This window comes from Mus musculus, chromosome 7, assembly GCF_000001635.26.
Source record: "Mus musculus strain C57BL/6J chromosome 7, GRCm38.p6 C57BL/6J".
Lineage (NCBI taxonomy): Eukaryota > Metazoa > Chordata > Mammalia > Rodentia > Muridae > Mus > Mus musculus.
This window is the reverse complement of record NC_000073.6, coordinates 142,144,806-142,162,808: the sequence shown is the minus strand read 5'-3', so window position 1 is coordinate 142,162,808 and position 18,003 is coordinate 142,144,806. Positions and strand designations below refer to the sequence as shown.

Genomic DNA, 18,003 nt, shown 5'->3' with positions numbered 1-18,003 from the left:
GTCCCATGTAGGGTGGAGACTGTTAGACTGAGAGAGAAACAGGCTTCTCCTGGGCCTTCCTCTGAACCATAAGCAGAATGCTGAGGGCCGAGCAAACACAACACTCCAACCTACACAGAAGCCAGTTCATAGACCTGAGCCCGAGACCGAAAGGGAAACTGAGCCCCTGAGGAAGCACATGGCTTCACAATGGCCAGTAGTAGCTGGTATATGAGGGTTCTTGACACAATGACAACATCTTGCCATCAAAAAAATACACTCCCTAGTGTGGTGGCTTCCTCCTCCATGCACCTTGACAGCACAAGGGCTGAGCCACCAGGTGTCTAACCAGGAATGAATACAGGAGCAGGAATGGATACCTGTTCTGTCTCCCTTAGCTCCTCCTGCCTACCTGCCTCCACATTCCTACTGCCCTATAGCCCTACTGGCTGCAAGTTTTCCCTGCAGAATTGTGCCCCAGAGGCTCTGGAACATTCCCAGGCCCTGTTGGGGAATTTAGATTGTTGTCCCACATACAGAAAGATCAAGTATGTTGGTAAACACCCAGAAACTCACCCTATCCCAAGCCAGATTTCCTTTACTCCCTCTTGAGCTCTGCCTTCACTCCCTTTTAGTGACACGCTGTGGGAAACCTTCTCCCCTCACTGCCGTGTGTGTGTGTGTGTGTGTGTGTGTGTGTGTGTGTGTGTGTGTGTTGGTGCTTGGGGTTGTTCCCTACCTCAGCCTCTAGAGTTTCTTTAGAGTCCCAGCCAGCTCTATGTTGGGAGGGTCTGGGGCTATCCATCAATTGGACTTTGTTATAGCTTTCAGGGTCAATTCACACTGGGCTAGAAAGAACGGGGAGGGGGGGGGGAAATGGACACGACATTGAAAAAATGACTCAGGTCACTGACCCTGGGTGGTGCTTTGCATAAATACCACAAGACATGTTAATCATTATAGTGAGTGATTTACAGCTTATTTTAAATTTAAAGGAATTTATACTGTAGAGTCTTAATAAAACCCATAAAGTGGCTGATGAGATGGCTCAGTGGGTTAAGGTACCTGTTGCCAAGCCTGACGACCTGAGTTGGTGGCCTTCAAGACCAACATGGTGGAAAGAAAGATCCGACTCCTGCAAGCTGCCCTCTGACATCCTCACACGCACTGTGCCATATGTGCACAGAATACACACATAAACACACATGATAATAAACAACTCTAACAACAACAAGAAACCCATAAGGAGAGCCAGGTGGTGGTGGCACACGCCTTTAATCCCAGCACTTGGGAGGCAGAGGCAGGAGGATTTCTGAGTTCGAGGCCAGCCTGGTCTACAAAGTGAGTTCCAGGACAGCCAGAGCTATACAGAGAAACCCTGTCTCGAAAAACCAAAAAAAGAAAAAAGAGAGGAAGAAAGAAAGGAAGGAAGGAAGGAAGGAAGGAAGGAAGGAAGGAAGTAAAGAAGCCATAAGGAAAGTAATGATTTCCTCAATTGAGCCAAAAAGAATCTTCTTCCTGGAAATGGCCAGACCTTCTCTGACCATTTCCAGGCGGAAACAGATGAGACCACTACTTTTCAGGCTGGGGTGGGGACACCCACATGCCCGACAGGGCCGTGTGTGTGTGTGTGTGTGTGTGTGTGTGTGTGTGTGTGTGTGTGACTGCGCATGCACACACATCTGGTGTATTCAGACAGTGGCTATCAGACCAATCTCTGGTAGAAGCTACTGAGTCAAGATTATAGCTTGGTAGTTGCCCCAGCCATTACCTCCAACTCATAGGTGAACCTTGTCTGGGGCTGCCCCTTGCACATGGATAAGAAGCAGTCTCAAGCTGAAACCTGTGGACACTCAGGAGACTGTATAGAGGAGGGCAGTATACCCCACCTCTTCCACAGGATAGTGCCGTCCAAAGAATGACCCAGCAGACATGTGAGCCGGTAAACTGACAAAGGGACCCAAGCCTAGCTCTGGCCATAAAGCTCTGAAAAAGGTCTGTGACCATGTGAGCCTTTGATATAGGTCCCATGGCCTCGTCTCAGGGAAGCAACCTGCTGGTCGGGCCAAAAGGGGAGAGCAGAACAAGGCCAGAAGCAGGCAGAACCAGTGATGTTGGCCACCAGAGCTTCTCTGCAGCCTGGGGACCAACAGCTTCTTTCTCTAGGCACTGCAAACGTAGGCATGGCTGGTAATAGACTCAAGAGCTGCCACACCAGGTTCTTGGATCCAGGATAGGTTTGGAGGGTGCATCTGCCTGTCCAGAGAAGACAAAGACATACCTGGGGTCACAAATTCTCGGCTTGGAGCCTAGGTGGTGTTGCTGAGCTTTTGGTACCAGATTTGGCCCACCTCTCTGAGGGCATTTTGTGAATGGCTTAGCTGAGAAGGGAACACCCACCTTGAATGTGCTTGGCACCGTCCCATGAGCTAAGGGTCCCAAACCGAATAAAAGAAGGTAGAAGGGGGAAAGTCAGCAGAGCACAGCATTTGTCTGACTTCCTGGACGGGGTGTGATCAGCTTCCTCAAGTTCCTGCTGCCAGGCCTTCCCTGCCATAATGATGGACAGTATCCTCAAAGGGGGAGCCAAAATAAACTCCTCCCTCCTCATGCCGCTTCTGTCACAGCAATGAGAAAAGTAACTAATGCAAGAAGCACATCCTCTATCTTACCAGCCACCCTAACACCCATGCCCAAGGTGAAGCGGGGCCAGCACACCTCCATCAGGACCTTTCAACACTTCACCCTGAAAAGTCAACCCAGAGCACACCTGGGCCCAGGGACCAGTTCAGCATCAGGGAGAACAAGACAAGTCCTGAGAAAGCAGATGTGCACAGGTGGTGCTCATGTTGTCAGCTAGAGTCCCAGGAGGAGAAATAGGAGAGGAGGAACATGGGGAACAGCAGACAACTTCAACTTTGGAAATAGGAACACAGCAGGTAAAGTTTAAAGTCCTACAGGTGAGGTAGACACATGTGTGCATGCATGTAGAGGCCAGAGGGCTTCCTCGGGAACTATCCAATTTGTTTTTGAGACAGGGTCTCTCAGTGGCTTGGAGTCCAAAAATTCAACTAAACTGATGGGCCAGTGAGCTGCAGGGGTCCTCCCATCTCTGCCCTCAAAGAGCTTGGTACCCAGCTTTACGTGTGAGATCTGGTGATCCAACTCTGGTCCTTCTGTTTGTGCATAAGCATTTTACCAGCTGAACCCTCCCTCCAGAACCAGTCTTTCAAAGGAATTTCTGCCATTGATGATGGCAAGGTGCCCAGTGTTGTGACACATAAGTGGACAGCCACAGGGTAGTCATGATACAATGTGTTCTGCAGAGTTCTCTTCAGTCACAAGCGTTGACAAGGACAGAACCGGAGTTTGTTTCAGAGACTGTCTTCTGAATAATGCAAGCCATAAATGGCATGTCCTCAAATTTGACAATGATCCTAAAACTTCATAGTTATCAATAATGGATTATTAGAATGGAAAACCATTATATGCTATTAATGATAAGAGAGTAGAACTTCAGGGGCTAGGGAGATGGCTCAGCCAATAGAGCGCTTGGGTTGCAAAAATGAGAACCTGAGTTTAATCCCCAGAACAAATGTTTAAAAAAAAACTGGGCATGATGGTACATGTTTGTGGTCCTGGCATAGGAGAGATGGAGGCAGGTATATTCCTGGGGCTTATTGCCCAGTCACCTCGGCCAAATATGAACTTGTCGTGTAGCAAGTTCTAGGCTAGCCTAAGACCTGAATCCTAGTTACATATTCATTATTGTGACAAAATACCTTGACAACAAGTGACTTAGCAGAGAAAGGGTTTATTTTAGTTCAGAACTCTAGATGACAGTCTGTCACTATAAGAAAGTCACAGGGACAAGTGCTTGCAACAGCCAGTGACATCACACCCACAGTCAAGAGCAGAGAAAAATTAACCTCTCCATACCTTTTTCCTTGCTTGTGCTCAGTTTAACTTCTCTGCCCTTTCTAAGAATTTTTTTATTGTGTTTATTTGTGTCTCTATGTGAATGTGTCCGTGTGATTGTATATACAGCACTCAGAGGCCAGAAAAGGGTGTCAGAGACCTTGGAGCTGGAGTTACAGGCCAGCTCCATGAATGTTGGGATCCAAATTTTGGTTCCCATGACTGAATAGCAGAGGTTCTTAACCACTGAGCTATCTCTACAATACCCCTGTTTCTATATTCTTTTATAATTCAGGGCCCTCTGCTTAGGGAATGGTACTGCCCACAGTGGACTGAACCAATTAACTTAATTAAGACAATTTCTGATAAACATGCCCACAGGCTAGTCCAAGGTAGACAATAGTTATTGAGACTCTCTTTCTGAGTGATTCTAGGTTGGATAAAGTTAACAGCTGAAGTTAACCTTCACACTTGGTTAAAAAAAAAAAAAAAGTAAGAGTCTAAGCAATGACACCCAAGGTTGTCCTCTGGCTTCTTACACACATGCATTCAAGTGCAGATGCACATATACATATACATACACACACTCACATGCATGCCTACACATGCACACCTTCACATACATAACACTCACACACATACACACACACTTCAGAGAACTGTGTTAAAAGAAATTCTGAATTCTACTGTATTTATCAAAGGTCAAGTGCAGCTCCACTGGGGCCAGAGAGAAGCAGTCACTTGCCCCTAATCTGCTCTGGTGAGAGCTGGGAGCAACTGGGAGACATACACAGCATGGACTATGCACATGGAGGACAGCTGCCAGCCAAGACTGAGGCTACAGAGCATGCCAGGGACTCATAAGGCATCCACGGTTCTCACACCAGGCCAGTGCTGAGGTTAACCTTTCTGGACTTGTAAGGAGAGTGGGCACCAGGACGGGAAACATAGATGACCCTGGAAATATAGGTCAACACAGTTTCTTGGTTTTGTTTTTGTTTTTTGTCTTAAATGGGACAGGGAGATGGGTCAATAGGAACTGAGTTCAGCTCTCCATCACTATATAAAACATGGTAGTGCAGTTCCGACATGGGGAAGTACAGAAACAGGGGAATCCTTACTAGCTAAACAGTCAGTCAGTGAGCTCCAGGCTTAAGGAGAGATGCTGTCTACAAAAATGAAGGGTGGAGAGAAGTTGAGGATCACAGTTGACCTCTAGGTTCTATATGTGCACACATGGCAGGTGGACACCTCACACACATGTGTATGTGTTGCTAGCACACGCACACACACACACACACACACACACATGCGAGCACCAACAAAAAAGTGGATTTTAGGTTAACTATTTTTTGTCTAATATTCTACTTTTATTTCACTGAGCTTTTATTCATAATGTTGAAACATTAAAATTAAATAATGGGGTAACTTTCACAAGAGAATTTCTCTAATCTCTGGTAGAAACACCTTGACCCATCATGACATATAATCAAATATGACAATCTTTAAATACAACAAGTAATGTGACCAATCTGCTCTCCTAAAACAGGAAAAATAATATGGGAAGGAGCTAAATTTAGAAACCTAGGACAGTGTACTCTGGATTGGAACTAACAAACAAACAAACTCGTTTCAGAGAAAGGGCATGAGCAGGAACCAGGAAGTGACCATGTGCCAGCTTCACACCTGACGTGGGCAGGGGTATAAAGACCCAGCAGGCTCAGGAGGCTCCACATCTGCACACTTCCTCTCCACCTGCTCCTCTGACCTACTCCATCCTCAACCAAACACCAGAACCATGACCTGCTGTGGCTGTTCAGGAGGCTGTGGCTCCAGCTGTGGGGGCTGTGGCTCCAGCTGCTGCTGCAAGCCTGTGTGCTGCTGCAAGCCTGTCTGCTCCTGCTCCAGCTGTGGGGGCTGCAAAGGAGGCTGTGGCTCCTGTGGGGGCTGCAAGGGAGGCTGTGGTTCCTGCGGGGGCTGCAAGGGGGGCTGTGGCTCCTGTGGGGGCTGCAAGGGGGGCTGTGGCTCCTGTGGGGGCTGCAAGGGAGGCTGTGGCTCCTGTGGGGGCTGTAAGTCCTGCTGTCAGTCCAGCTGCTGCAAGCCCTGCTGCTGTCAGTCCAGCTGCTGCAAGCCTTGCTGCTGTGAATCCTGCTGTTGCAAGCCCTGCTGCTGCCAGTCCAGCTGCTGCAAGCCTTGCTGCTGCCAGTCCAGCTGCTGCAAGCCCTGCTGCTGCGAATCCTGCTGTTGCAAGCCCTGCTGCTGCCAGTCCAGCTGCTGCAAGCCCTGCTGCTGCCAGTCCAGCTGCTGCAAGCCCTGCTGCTGCCAGTCCAGCTGCTGCAAGCCCTGCTGCTGCCAGTCCAGCTGCTGCAAGCCCTGCTGCTGTCAGTCCAGCTGTTGCAAACCCTGCTGCTGTGAGTCCAGTTGTTGCGGGCCTGTGTGCTGCCAGTGTAAGATCTGAGTGGCTGACCAGACTCCAGGTTACTCCAGCGCATTCTGGATCGTGTGCAAGCACGCAATGCTTCATGCCAAAGCCTCACCTTCCAGTTCTGAACTCATCCTTCTGAGAAATGAAAACTACACTACAGGCCATGGCTGTGGCTTCCCAGATGCTGAAGCCCTCCTCTTGCCTGTCACCCCATTCTCAAATCCCATGACTCATTTGCTTTGGAAAAGTTGCCTGTCTCCATCTCCACATATGGCATAGGATTTAACTGAGCTTGTTCAATTCCCAGGCTAATCACTGGTACCCTCCCACAATTGCCATCCCTCCCGTCATCCCTGTACCCAGCCTGTGCTTATCTGCCAGATTGAAGCACACTCACAAATAAACAAACAAATAAACAAACAAATCTTAACTCTTGTGCTTAAAATCTATGTTTAAAATACCTTTTAGTAAATCATGACTCCATTTTGAGAAGCCTACATTCACATTCTTGGGGTGTGTGTGTGTGTGTGTGTGTGTGCATACGTGTGTTTTAAATCTTTATGTGTGCCTGTTTGTGTGTGACTGCATGTATATGTGCCGCAGCAGGTGTGTGGTGGACAGAAGACAGCCTCAGGTGTTGGTCCTTATTTTCTGTCTTATTTGATGCAAAGTCTCATGTGTGTTTATGTATGTCAGGCTTGATGGCCCATAAGATTTTGAGGACTCTCGTGTTTCCACCTCACATCTTGTCATAGAAAGAACTTACATCACAGATGCTTACTGCAGGTAAGGCCTAGGTAACTATTACCTAGCTAGCCTGCCATTATAAGGAAACTTGCTCTGTTTCTGCTGTTACTAGGAACCTTTCTAATGCCAAGTTGATTGCATATTCTGTTATGTTCTGTGTCCTTGGAAACCAATCATGATAGAAGTCAGTAGATTTGCTTTGTATACTTACCCACAATAAGCCTGGACCCAAGCCAGCCACCCAGCAGCTCTTCCTGCACCCGTGTATAAGCTTTTACAGTATAAGCTGTCCCTGGGATGGGCCCCAACATAAGAGATATAAGAAACTATTTAGAATTAAGACTTCCTTTTTTGAGTAGTGGTTGAGTAAAGTTTAAGTTCCCAAGACCTCCCTGGGAACTGACTTCCTACTTGGCAGGAAGAGACATGTACATGAGTAACTGACATCCTGGTTGGCAAGTTAAAACATGAACGTTAAACAAGTCCCATTCTGGTAGACAAGTTAAGACATGAACATTAGACAAGGCAAGTCCCCTGCCACAGCTGAATGCCCGAACCAATGGGAGCAGGATAAGTGTACAATAAAGACATGCTCCTAAGGAAATCTCCCGTGTCCCTAAAGCCTGCTCGGTGGAATGGAATAACTTGACACAGATACTTGTAGCACTCAGGCTTTAAAATCCCTGTGGAACCTTAATTTGGGGTCATAGCTCAGTTCTCAAATCTGGAACACAGCTCAGTATACCTGATCCTGTGGTGTATACTCAATAAACTATTCCTGTCTGGCTGAGATGTGTCCATGTGGTTTGTGAAGTGACTCCTGGACCCCAACAACTACCAAGTCTGGCTTTATATGGACTCTGGGAATTCAGGCTCAGGCTCTCATCCTTGCACAGCAAGTGCTTTGCACACTGAGCCATCTCCCCGGCCTATGGAAGCATTTCCTTCCTTCCTTCCTTCCTTCCTTCCTTCCTTCCTTCCTTCCTTCCTTCCTTCCTTCCTTCCTTCCTTTCTCTTCCTTCCTTCCTTCCTCTTCCTTCCTCTTCCTTCCTTCCTCTTCCTTCCTTCCTTCCTTCCTTCCTTCCTCTCTCTCTCTCTCTCTCTCTCTCTCTCTCTTTCTTTCTTTCTTCCTTTTATTCTTATACATCTTTAATGAAGACATGTATAATACGCAGACATGGTCGTCTTCTGGAGCAGAGTCCAGAACACCAAGAAAAAGCATTTCCCACTTGTACTGGCTAGTTTTGTGTCAACTTGACACAGCTGGAGTTATCACAGAGAAAGGAGCTTCAGTTGAGGAAATGCCTCCATGAGATACAACTGTAAGACATTTTCTCAATTAGTGATGAAGGGGGAAAAAGGCCCCTTGTGGGTGGGACCAGCTCTGGGCTGGTAGTCTTGGTTCCATAAGTGAACAGGCTGAGCAAGCCAGGGGAAGCAAGCCAGTAAGGAACATCCCTCCATGGCCTCTGCATCAGCTCCTGCTTCCTGACCTGCTTGAGTTCCAGTCCTGATTTCCTTGGTGGTGAACAGCAGTATGGAAGTGTAAGCCGAATAAACCCTTTCCTCCCCTACTTGTTTCTTGGTCATGATGTTTGTGCAGGAATAAAAACCCTGACTAAGACACCCACTGGACTGATAAGCTGCGTTATTCGACCTCTGAAGCCTGCTACACTCCCATGGGAAGTAGAGTTAGCATCTGAGTTACTGGTCCAGACACATCTTCTGCTCTTAGTTCCCACCTCTAGCTTCAGCATCTTCAAAATTGTCTCCATTCTCAGGAAGTATGGCAGAGTTGTAGATACAGGCCCCAGAGCAGATGGAAACAACTCGTCTGGATTTCCTCTGCTCTAGTATAGCACTGTCTGGTGGGTGCACTTTCTTTTCCTACGTGCCTACTGTCTTAGTCAGACTTTCTATTCCTGCACAAAACAGCTTAACCAAGAAGCAAGTTGGGGAGGAAAGAGTTTATTCAGCTTACACTTCCACATTGCTGGTCATCACCAAAGGAAGTCAGGACAGGAACTCACACAGGGTAGGAACTTGGAGGCAGGCACTGATGCAGAGGCCATGGAGGGATGTTACTTACTAGCTTGTTTCCCCTGGCTTGCTTAGCTTGCTTTCTTATAGAACCCAGGACTACCAGCCCAGAGATGGCACCACCCACAGTGGGCCCTTCCGCCTTGATCACTAACTGAAAAAATGTCTTACAGGTGGATCTCATAGAGGCATTTTCTCAAGGGAGGCGCCTATCTCTGTGATAACTCCAACTTGTGTCAAGTTGACACACAAAACCAGTCAGTACAGCTGTCTTTCTATTTTTAATAAAAACCTGATTCTGCTTTGAAGTAGAAATTTCTGGTTTCTTTGGGGACTCAGTTATGTCATATGATGCATTTGCTGGGGCAGACAGGTGAAAAAAAACGCTTTATTAAAGCAAACACAGGTGAAAGGATGTTTTGCTGAAGCAGGCACAAGTGAGAAGAGGTTTTGCTGAAGCAGATACATGAGAGGACATGTGAAATTTAGAAAGAACATAGATATGACCCCATACACAGCTAGAGGAGGCTTGCTCTGCCCTCAAGAGAACGCTGCTGACTAAGAGCACTCTTAGTTAAAAGTGGAAGAGGGATGGAGAGATGGCTTGGTGGTTAAGAGCAACAACTGCTCTTCCAGAAGACTTGGGTTCAATTCACAGCACCCACATGGGGTCCACTCCACTCCCAGGGGATTCAAAGGTCTCTTCTGTCCTCTTCAGGTACCAGACATACACACGGTGCACAGACCTGCATGACAATCACCCATCCACATTAAAACAAACAATTCAATTTAAAAAAATTAAGTGGAAGAGGTATCCATCCCAACAGATGCACAAATCTCAACACAGAAACACAAACAATGCAAAACACAAGGCCACATGAGTCTTCTCAGAGTTTAGAATCCTTTAGAAAATGGACCCAATGATACCAAAGTAGACAGAGTGCCTGGTGTCCTGGCTAGTTTTATGTCAACTTGACATAAGCTAGCCATTTAAAGGAGGCAACCTTAATTGAGAAAATGCTTCCATAAGATCCAGCTGTAGGGCATTTTCTTAAGGACTGATTGATGAGGGATCAATTAGTCATTATTGATTAGTCCCCATCCATTATTCAGCAATGTTCGGCACTGAAAATCAGATTAGCATATGCCAGCTTCCACTTCACCCATGTCCTTCCCTACACTGGGCACAACCTGGAATCTCTGCACTGCCTGCAGGAGCTTCAGCCCATCTCCTAAACCATCTCCTCCCCTTCTTTGGCTCAGAGCTGGATGCTTGCAGTCCTCCATGTGTGCTGGCAAAGGATCTGCCTCAGGGATTCTGCACTCGCTGTTCCATTAGAACTCTTCCTGCCAGGTCAGATGTCCTCTCCTCAGATGGCCTCGCCCCACAACTGATAGTTTTCTCAGCATGTCAGAGCAGGCAGGTCTCATCTGTGTGGTAATTTCCTTATTACCAGACTGCCTCCGGCAGATCCTCTAGTGAGTTAGCTGCTTCAAGAGGTTATTAGGGAAACTGAGGCTAGGTCTTTCCTGGCAAAAGGAACGGCAAATGCAAGGGCCCTGACTTGTTAGGGACACTGCTCACACCCACACACAGCTGCCAGGCTAGGGCCTCTGGGAATCAGCAGGCTGTGTGGTTTGAATACAGAGACCCATTACAGGCAGCTGGAAGAGCTCAGAGCAGCCAGCCAGGGGATGCATTGGTGGGAAAGAGAAAGGGTGAGGATTTTCAGAGCATAGAGTTTGCCCAGGGCAGGAAGGTCAGGCGGGCACCTGGTTACCTGAATACCAGGGGCAGCTGTGTGGCTGTGAGTTCCACATCATGCTAGCTGAGATGCTTGGGCAGTGCCATGTGTCTCATGAGCCTTGGTCCCCTAACAATGTGTGAGGATAGACCAGTCTTTCCTGGAAAACATGGGGCCATGGGAGAGGGCAATCGGGGTGTGGCTTGGAAGGCAGGTGGTCATCTGTAGAGGTCAGGTGTGGTATTTGTTGTGATAGTCATCTGGTCACTGTTATGGTCAGCTCTGATGGGCTGCTGTAGTGTTCACTGTGATGGTCCCTGTAGTGGTCAGCTGAGTAGTCAGCTGGGGTGGTCACTATCACTATTGCGGTCACTTGTAATGGTCAGCTGTAGCACTCACTATTGAAGTAAGTTGTAATGTTCACTGTGCTGGTCAGCATAGTGGTCAATGTGATAGCCAGAATGGTAGTTAGTAGTAGGTCATGTGATAGTCATAATGGTCTATGTAGGAATCAATCACTGTGATGGTCAGTCATAGTGGTCAAGTATAGTGTTCATTGTGATTATCAGTAATAGTAGTTGCAGTGGTTGTTAATTGTAGTCTTTAGTACAATGGTTAGCTACAGTGAACTACTATTGTAGTGCAGGGGTCAACATGATGGTCAATCGTAGTGGTCACTGTGGTGGTCAGTTGTAATGCTCACAGTGATGTTCAGCCATAGTGGTCACTATTGTGGTTAGTTGTGGTGTTTACTGTGAAGGTCAGCTAGAGTGCCCACTCTGGTCATCAGTTGTAGTGTTCAGTATGAAGATCAGCCCTAGTGGTCCCTCTGGGCCAGTTGTGGTAGTCATTGTGATGGTCAGTCATAGTGGTCATCGCTGTGGTCAGTTGTAGAGTTCACTTTGCTCATCAGTCATAGTGGTCACTGTGGTCATTTGTGGGTGTCACTGTGTTGGTCAATGTACTGGCTAGTTTATGTCAATACCCCACTATCTTTGTACCAACTTCAGTCCTAGTTAGGTTACCACTGCTGGGATGAAATGCCATGACCAGAGCAACTGGGGGTAGGGGTAGGGGTGGGGACATTATTTGGCTTACACTTCCATATCACCTTTCAGCATCAGGACAGGAACTCAGTTAGGGCAAGAACCTGAAGGTAGTAGCTGATGTGGAGGCCATAGAGGGGTGCTGCTTACTAGCTTGCTCCTCCTGGCTTGCTCTGTTGTGGGTATCCACCAGAGAAGACTGGTCATACATGGGTTTAAGCCATGAGGAAGTCTTTATTGTCAGTCAGCAACTACAGTGAGTGTTCAGGATCCCAGTGTAGCCCCAAACCTTTCTTGGGGTGAGCTTTTAAGCACAAAAACTATTTTTTTCTGGGTTGACATAGTTCATTTAAAAACAGCCAGAACCAAAACTACACAAGCCAAAAAGGAAGATTCGTACTTGATTAGAGACTTTCCCAGAACTATGGACCTAGATGGATAAGTCTTTGTTTTCCTTTTGGCAGGTGGTGCTGTCTTCATGCTCAGTTTTAGAGCCTGAATAATACTTTAACTAAGGAGTCAGTTATGCTAAGGCCTGGGGTCCTACTAAGGTCTAGGGTCTATTATACCTCATTCTGCTTTCTTATAGAACCCAGAACCACCAGCCCAGGGATGGCACCACACAAAAAAGATTGGGCCCTCCTTTGTTAATCACTAATTTTAAAAATGCCCTACAGGTTTGCCTATAACCTCATCAAGTAGAGGTATTTTCTTAATTGATGTTCCCTTCTCTCAGATGTCATTAGCTTGTGTCATGTTGGCATAAAACTAACCAGCACACTACTTCTGTTCTGGTCAGTGTTCTTTTTTGTTTGTTTGTGTTTGTGTTTGTGTTTGTGTTTGTGTTTTGTTTTGTTTTGTTTTGTTTTGTTTTGTTTTCCAAGACAGGGTTTCTCTGTATAGCCCTGGCTGTCCTGGAACTCACTTTGTAGACCAGGCTGGCCTCGAACTCAGAAATCCGCCTGCCTCTGCCTCCCAAGTGCTGGGATTAAAGGCGTGCGCCACCACACCCGGCTCTGGTCAGTGTTCTATTGCTGTAAGAGACACCATGACTACAGCAACTCTTATAAAGGAAAGCATTTAATTGAGGTTCGCTTACAGTTTAAGAGGTTTAATCCACTGTCATTATGCTGGGGAGTATGGTGGCATACAGCCACATGGTGCTGGAGACACAGGTTCTACATCTGGATCTGCAGACAGTAAGGGGAAACCACTGGGCCTGGCTTTTGAAACTTGAAACCCCAACCAACCCCAGTGACACACTTCCTCCAGCAAGACTACACCTACTCCAACAAGACCACACCTCCTAATCCCTCCCAAGTACTGTCATTCCATGACAACTAAGTATTTAAACATATAACTCTCTAGAAGCCAGTCTTATTCCAACCAACACAATGACTAAAAACAAGTTGGGAGAGAAAGGATCTATTGCGCTGGTGGTCCTTGGTTGGTAGCTCTAGGTTCTAAAAGAAAGCATTCTGAGCAAGCCAGTAATCAGCACCCATCCAGGGCCTTCATCCAGGTTACTACCCTGTTTGAATTCCTGACCAGAGTTCCTTCAGTTATAGACTATGATGTGAGTCTAAGCCAGACAAACCCTTCCCTCTGCATCTTGTTTTTGGTCATGGTGTTTCAACACAGCAATAGTAACCCTAACTAAGACACCAGGCAAAGATTTTTTTAAAAAATTATTTTGTTAAAGACTGATTTTTTTTAAACTGATGGATGATCCTCAAAGAATATACAAATAAGCAGTTGAACAAATTCAGGAAGACAATATATGATATGAATAAAGAATTCAGCAGAGAGAAGTTCGAAGAAGAAGAAGAAGAAGAAGAAGAAGAAGAAGAAGAAGAAGAAGAAGAAGAAGAAGAAGAAGAAGAAGAAGAAGAAGAAGGAGGAGAAGAAGATGAAGAAGAAAACAGAAAGATTAGAAATGAAAGATGAATAAACCAGAAGAAATGTCAGCTGAAATCTCAATTAGTAGACAACATGAAGAAGACTATAGAGACTCAAAGATTAGGTCAATGGTTATTAAAAGCATAGAGCAAGAAAGAAAAATGCAAGGTCAGCAAGAAGGCTCAGTAGGTATAGGTGATTGCCACAAAACCTAAAGATCTGAATTTGACTCCCACAACTTGTCCTCTTATCTCCATGTAAATTCCATAGCACCCATGTGCACAAGCATGCATGTGTGTGTACACACATAGTCACAAATAAATAAAAGTAAAATAAAATTTAATAAAAATAAATGAGAAGTTGTAATAAAGACTTGCAGGACCTATGAGATATGGATCAAAAAGCCAAACTTAAGACTAGTGGGTCTAGACAAAGGCCTGCAGGAATGAGATGAAGGCAAATCAGTCATTTGACAGTGTGAAATGTTCCAAGACCTGGGCAGTATATGAATAGACCAGTATTGAAAGCATTTAGAATCTCAATAGACATGGCCAAAAAAGGGATTTCTTTCCTATGATAGAGTTAAGCTGTCAAGTGCACAGAACAAAAGAAAGTATTGAAAAGTATTGAAAGTATTGTGCTTACAAAGGCAAACCCCTGAGTAATAACAGATTTATTGGCAGAAACTCTAATAGCCATTCTGGCATGAAATAATGTATTTCAAACTCAGAAAGATAATAACTGCCAATAAGGACTACTATACCCAGCAAAGCTATTCTGCAGAACTTACAGAGAAATAGCGATCTTCTAAGATATGCATAAACTTTAAAAAAAAAGTATGCCCATAGCCAGCTTTCTAGGAGAGACATAAAGGAATCCCACACATAGGGAAGAGAGAAACACAGTCCTGAGAGCTCAGGGAAGACTAGATCATACTAGATCATACTAGAGAACACAGAGATGAAATGGGGATTAAGGCAGAGATGACATCATGGTCAAAAGCATGTACTGCTCTGCAGAGCACCAGAGCCTGGTTCCCAGCACCCACATCAGGTGTCCTGTAACTGCAGCTCCAGGGAATCCAAACCCCCAAGTCCCTCTTCTGGTTTCTGTGGAAACTTCACATACATGATTGATATATATATATATGCCTGTAAGCAAGACTGTGAGGACTTTTCCTGATGAATGTTTGATGTGGGAGGGCCTACCCTGCTGTGTGTACCTGGGCAACTAATCCTGGTTTTTATAAGAAAGCAAGATGAAGGGCTGGAGAGAAGGTTCAACAGTTAAGAGAACTGGCTTCTCTTCATGAGGACTCAGGTTTGATTCCCAGAATCTACATAGTGGCCACAGCTGTCTGTAACTACAGTTGCAGAAGAGCCATCCTCTTCTGGTCTCTGCATACCATGCACACTTGTGGCACACAGACTTACATGCAGGCAAAACATTCATACACATAAAATACAAATAAGTCTTTCAAAAAACTAAATTGCTGAAAACATACTCCCTGGCAATCAGGACACACAATGGGGAGAGAGAGAGAGAGAGAGAGAGAGAGAGAGAGAGAGAGAGAGAGAGAGAGAGAGAGAGAGAAGGAGGAGGAGGAAGGAAGGAAGGAAGGAAGGAAGGAAGGAAGGAAGGAAGGAAGGAAGGAAGGAAGGAAGGAAGGAAGGTAGGAAGAAAACTGGAAAGAAATCTAGGAAGGAAGGAAGCTTAGCAAGCCAAGGAGAGCAAGCAGGCTACATTTCTCCACGGTCTGTTCCTCCCTACCATAAGTTGCCTTTGGTCAGAATTTTTTATCACAGAAACCAAACCAGGACAATGCATTTTAAAAATAATATACCACAGGCCAGCAAGATATCTTAGTGGATGAGGGCACTCCCTGCCAAGTTTAATGACCTGAGTTTGACCACTGAGACCCACATGGTGGAAGGAGAGAACTAACTCCTTCAAGTTATCCTTTTACTACCGGTATGTGCCTTGGCACATGTGCAATAATTTTTAAGTAATAATGGAGACTACAAGGTTAGACTCTGCAAGTAAAAATGCTGATAAGCTGAAGTGTTACACCGATCATGTGAAACATTTAAGATTTCCCTAGACCTGAAAAGAACTAGGATTTTTCTTACATTTTATTTTTTATTTGCACACACACATGCAACCACATTTGTCTTTTTGTGCACCACATGCACACCTATACCCAAGGAAGCCAGAAGAGAGCATCGGGTCCCCTGGAACTGGAGTTTCAGGCTGCTGTGAGCCACCATGTTTGTGCAGGGAACTGAATCTAGGGCTTCTGGAAAAGCTGCCAGTGTTCTTGATCCCTAAACCAACTTTCCAACCCCCAAACTGGAGTTTTAAATAGCAATACAAAAAGCCAAAATAAAATTTTAAGCAAGCACTCTATTCTCTCAATAGAGAATAGATTCCTGCAGCTGTGTCACTTGAATCTGTGATCACATGGTCAAAACTTACATCAGGGTAAAAAACTATGATGGGGTGGGTTTTTAGATCATTCAAGAAAATAATATTGTTTTCTAGATTTGCTGATGTTTTCATTGTCAATCTCTTCCAAACCCTAATTTTTTATGATTGCTTTTATTATTCTCATTATTAAGTATGTCACAGGCACACCTTTCTGAATTGAGTATTAGCCCCCAAAATCCCAGAGACATAAATTTAAAAAAAAAAAAAAAAAAAAAAAGTGGCTAATCAGAAGATGAGACCAGATTCAATTTAAGCAGGTTTACTCAGAGTAACATGTGACTTAGCACCCCCTGGTGGTGAACTACACAAAACCCCAGGTGACCAGAAACTTGAGAAGGACAAAGGCTTAAGCCCTAAGATCTTTGGACTGAGTCCCTCCACCTTCTGTGACACGGGTAAAAACACTACTCCACACTACTAAAACACCAGCCCTAGGCATACTATGAAGCATGTCCTCAAAGCCCTCAGACTCAGATTGCTGGGGTCCACAGCTGTTCCAGGGACTAGCTCATAAGGAAAGTTCTAGAACTGTACTGAGAGTCTCTGGTGAGACCCTTAAGTGTTCAGTCAGATCAAAAAGTGGGGCCTATGAAATGGTACATGTGCCCAGGCTCTCCTCAGTTGCTGGGATTCCAAACACTAGTCACCTCTCCCTTCCTTCCTTTCTCCCTTTTGAGAGACAGTGGTTCCCTATCTCTATTCCTAGTTTCCTCCTACAGAGAAGTTATGTCATAAGCCAGATGGCAAGGAAGCATTCTTCCAGCTTGGAACCTACCAGAAGTTTCATCCAAGGGGCAGCTTCCAGCATTGCCTTCTTCCTCTCCCACAGCCTGAGACGATGGATGGCAGAGAACTGAGGCAAGGTGGAACCTACGCACACTAAGCCTTTCCCTGCCCCAGGTTCTTTGCCTGCTGTCGCCTCCTTGTGGAATATCTAACCAGACTAATAGAATCACCTTTCCAGACTCCTTTCCTGCTCTCTCTCTCTCGCTCTCTCTCTCTCTCTCTCTCTCTCTCTTTCTTTCTCTCTCTCTCTCTCTGTCTCTCTCTCTCTGTCTCTCTCTCTCTCTCTCTCTCTCTCTCTCACACACACACACACACACACACACAAACACACACTGGTCTTCAGGACTGCAGACTCACTCCTCAGTCAAAGTCCCCTTCTCAGATTATGGAACAGAACCATAGAAGACAATGATGGTGATGGTGTCCACTTACCTGGCCTCACTGGGATGGGTGCATGAGGAGTCACCCAGTCCCTTCCAGTGTGGAGTAATTATTCCTGTTGGGGAGTTATTCTTCTGAGATGCACCAGACGGCTTACAGTTTTCTCACTGAACCCATCCCTCCTACCATGCTGAGCTGACCTGAGACACACCTCAGCCTGCCTCTGGACATGGCTATGAGCTCTGCAGCACCAAAGGGGTGTGCCTAGGATACTGGGAGGACCTATTGTGTGGGAGGACCTGTCAGAAGCTCTCTGTCCTCCCTGATCAAGGCAGGACTACTTGCCATCCTCTGCCTTCCAAGTTGGACTTAGGTCTTCATGGAGCCGGGCTCTGGGGTTGTTCAACATCCACAGACAGGAAGGATCTTCACAGACTAAGCTACACCCAGGCAAGGACAAGGGCCAAGTTCACACCAATGACATCCTCTCCGAAATGTCCCTGCAGAAGCTGCAAAGAAGTACCTAAGGAGCATATAGGTCACTGGTGGT

The 18,003-nt window shown here is 45.9% G+C and overlaps 1 protein-coding gene and 1 non-coding gene across 2 annotated transcripts; one reads left to right on the top strand and one right to left on the bottom strand.

The window, feature by feature from the left end:
• The first annotated feature begins 5,636 nt into the window (after nucleotides 1-5,636).
• Gm29735 (predicted gene, 29735) lies at nucleotides 5,637-6,373 on the top strand. The gene has a single exon (XM_030243136.1). It carries the CDS (start codon nucleotides 5,696-5,698, stop codon nucleotides 6,353-6,355), a length of 660 nt encoding a protein of 219 aa, XP_030098996.1. The 5' UTR covers nucleotides 5,637-5,695; the 3' UTR covers nucleotides 6,356-6,373.
• Nucleotides 6,374-8,851: 2,478 nt separating this feature from the next.
• Nucleotides 8,852-8,945, bottom strand: Gm25370. The gene has a single exon (XR_003947161.1). It is a non-coding gene; the product is annotated as a small nucleolar RNA SNORA55 (small nucleolar RNA).
• Nucleotides 8,946-18,003: the final 9,058 nt, after the last annotated feature.

Coding starts and splice junctions, on each gene's coding strand:
- Gm29735 (XM_030243136.1), top strand. CDS start 5,696: ATGACCTGCTGTGGCTGTTCAGGAGGCTGTGGCTCCAGCTGTGGGGGC.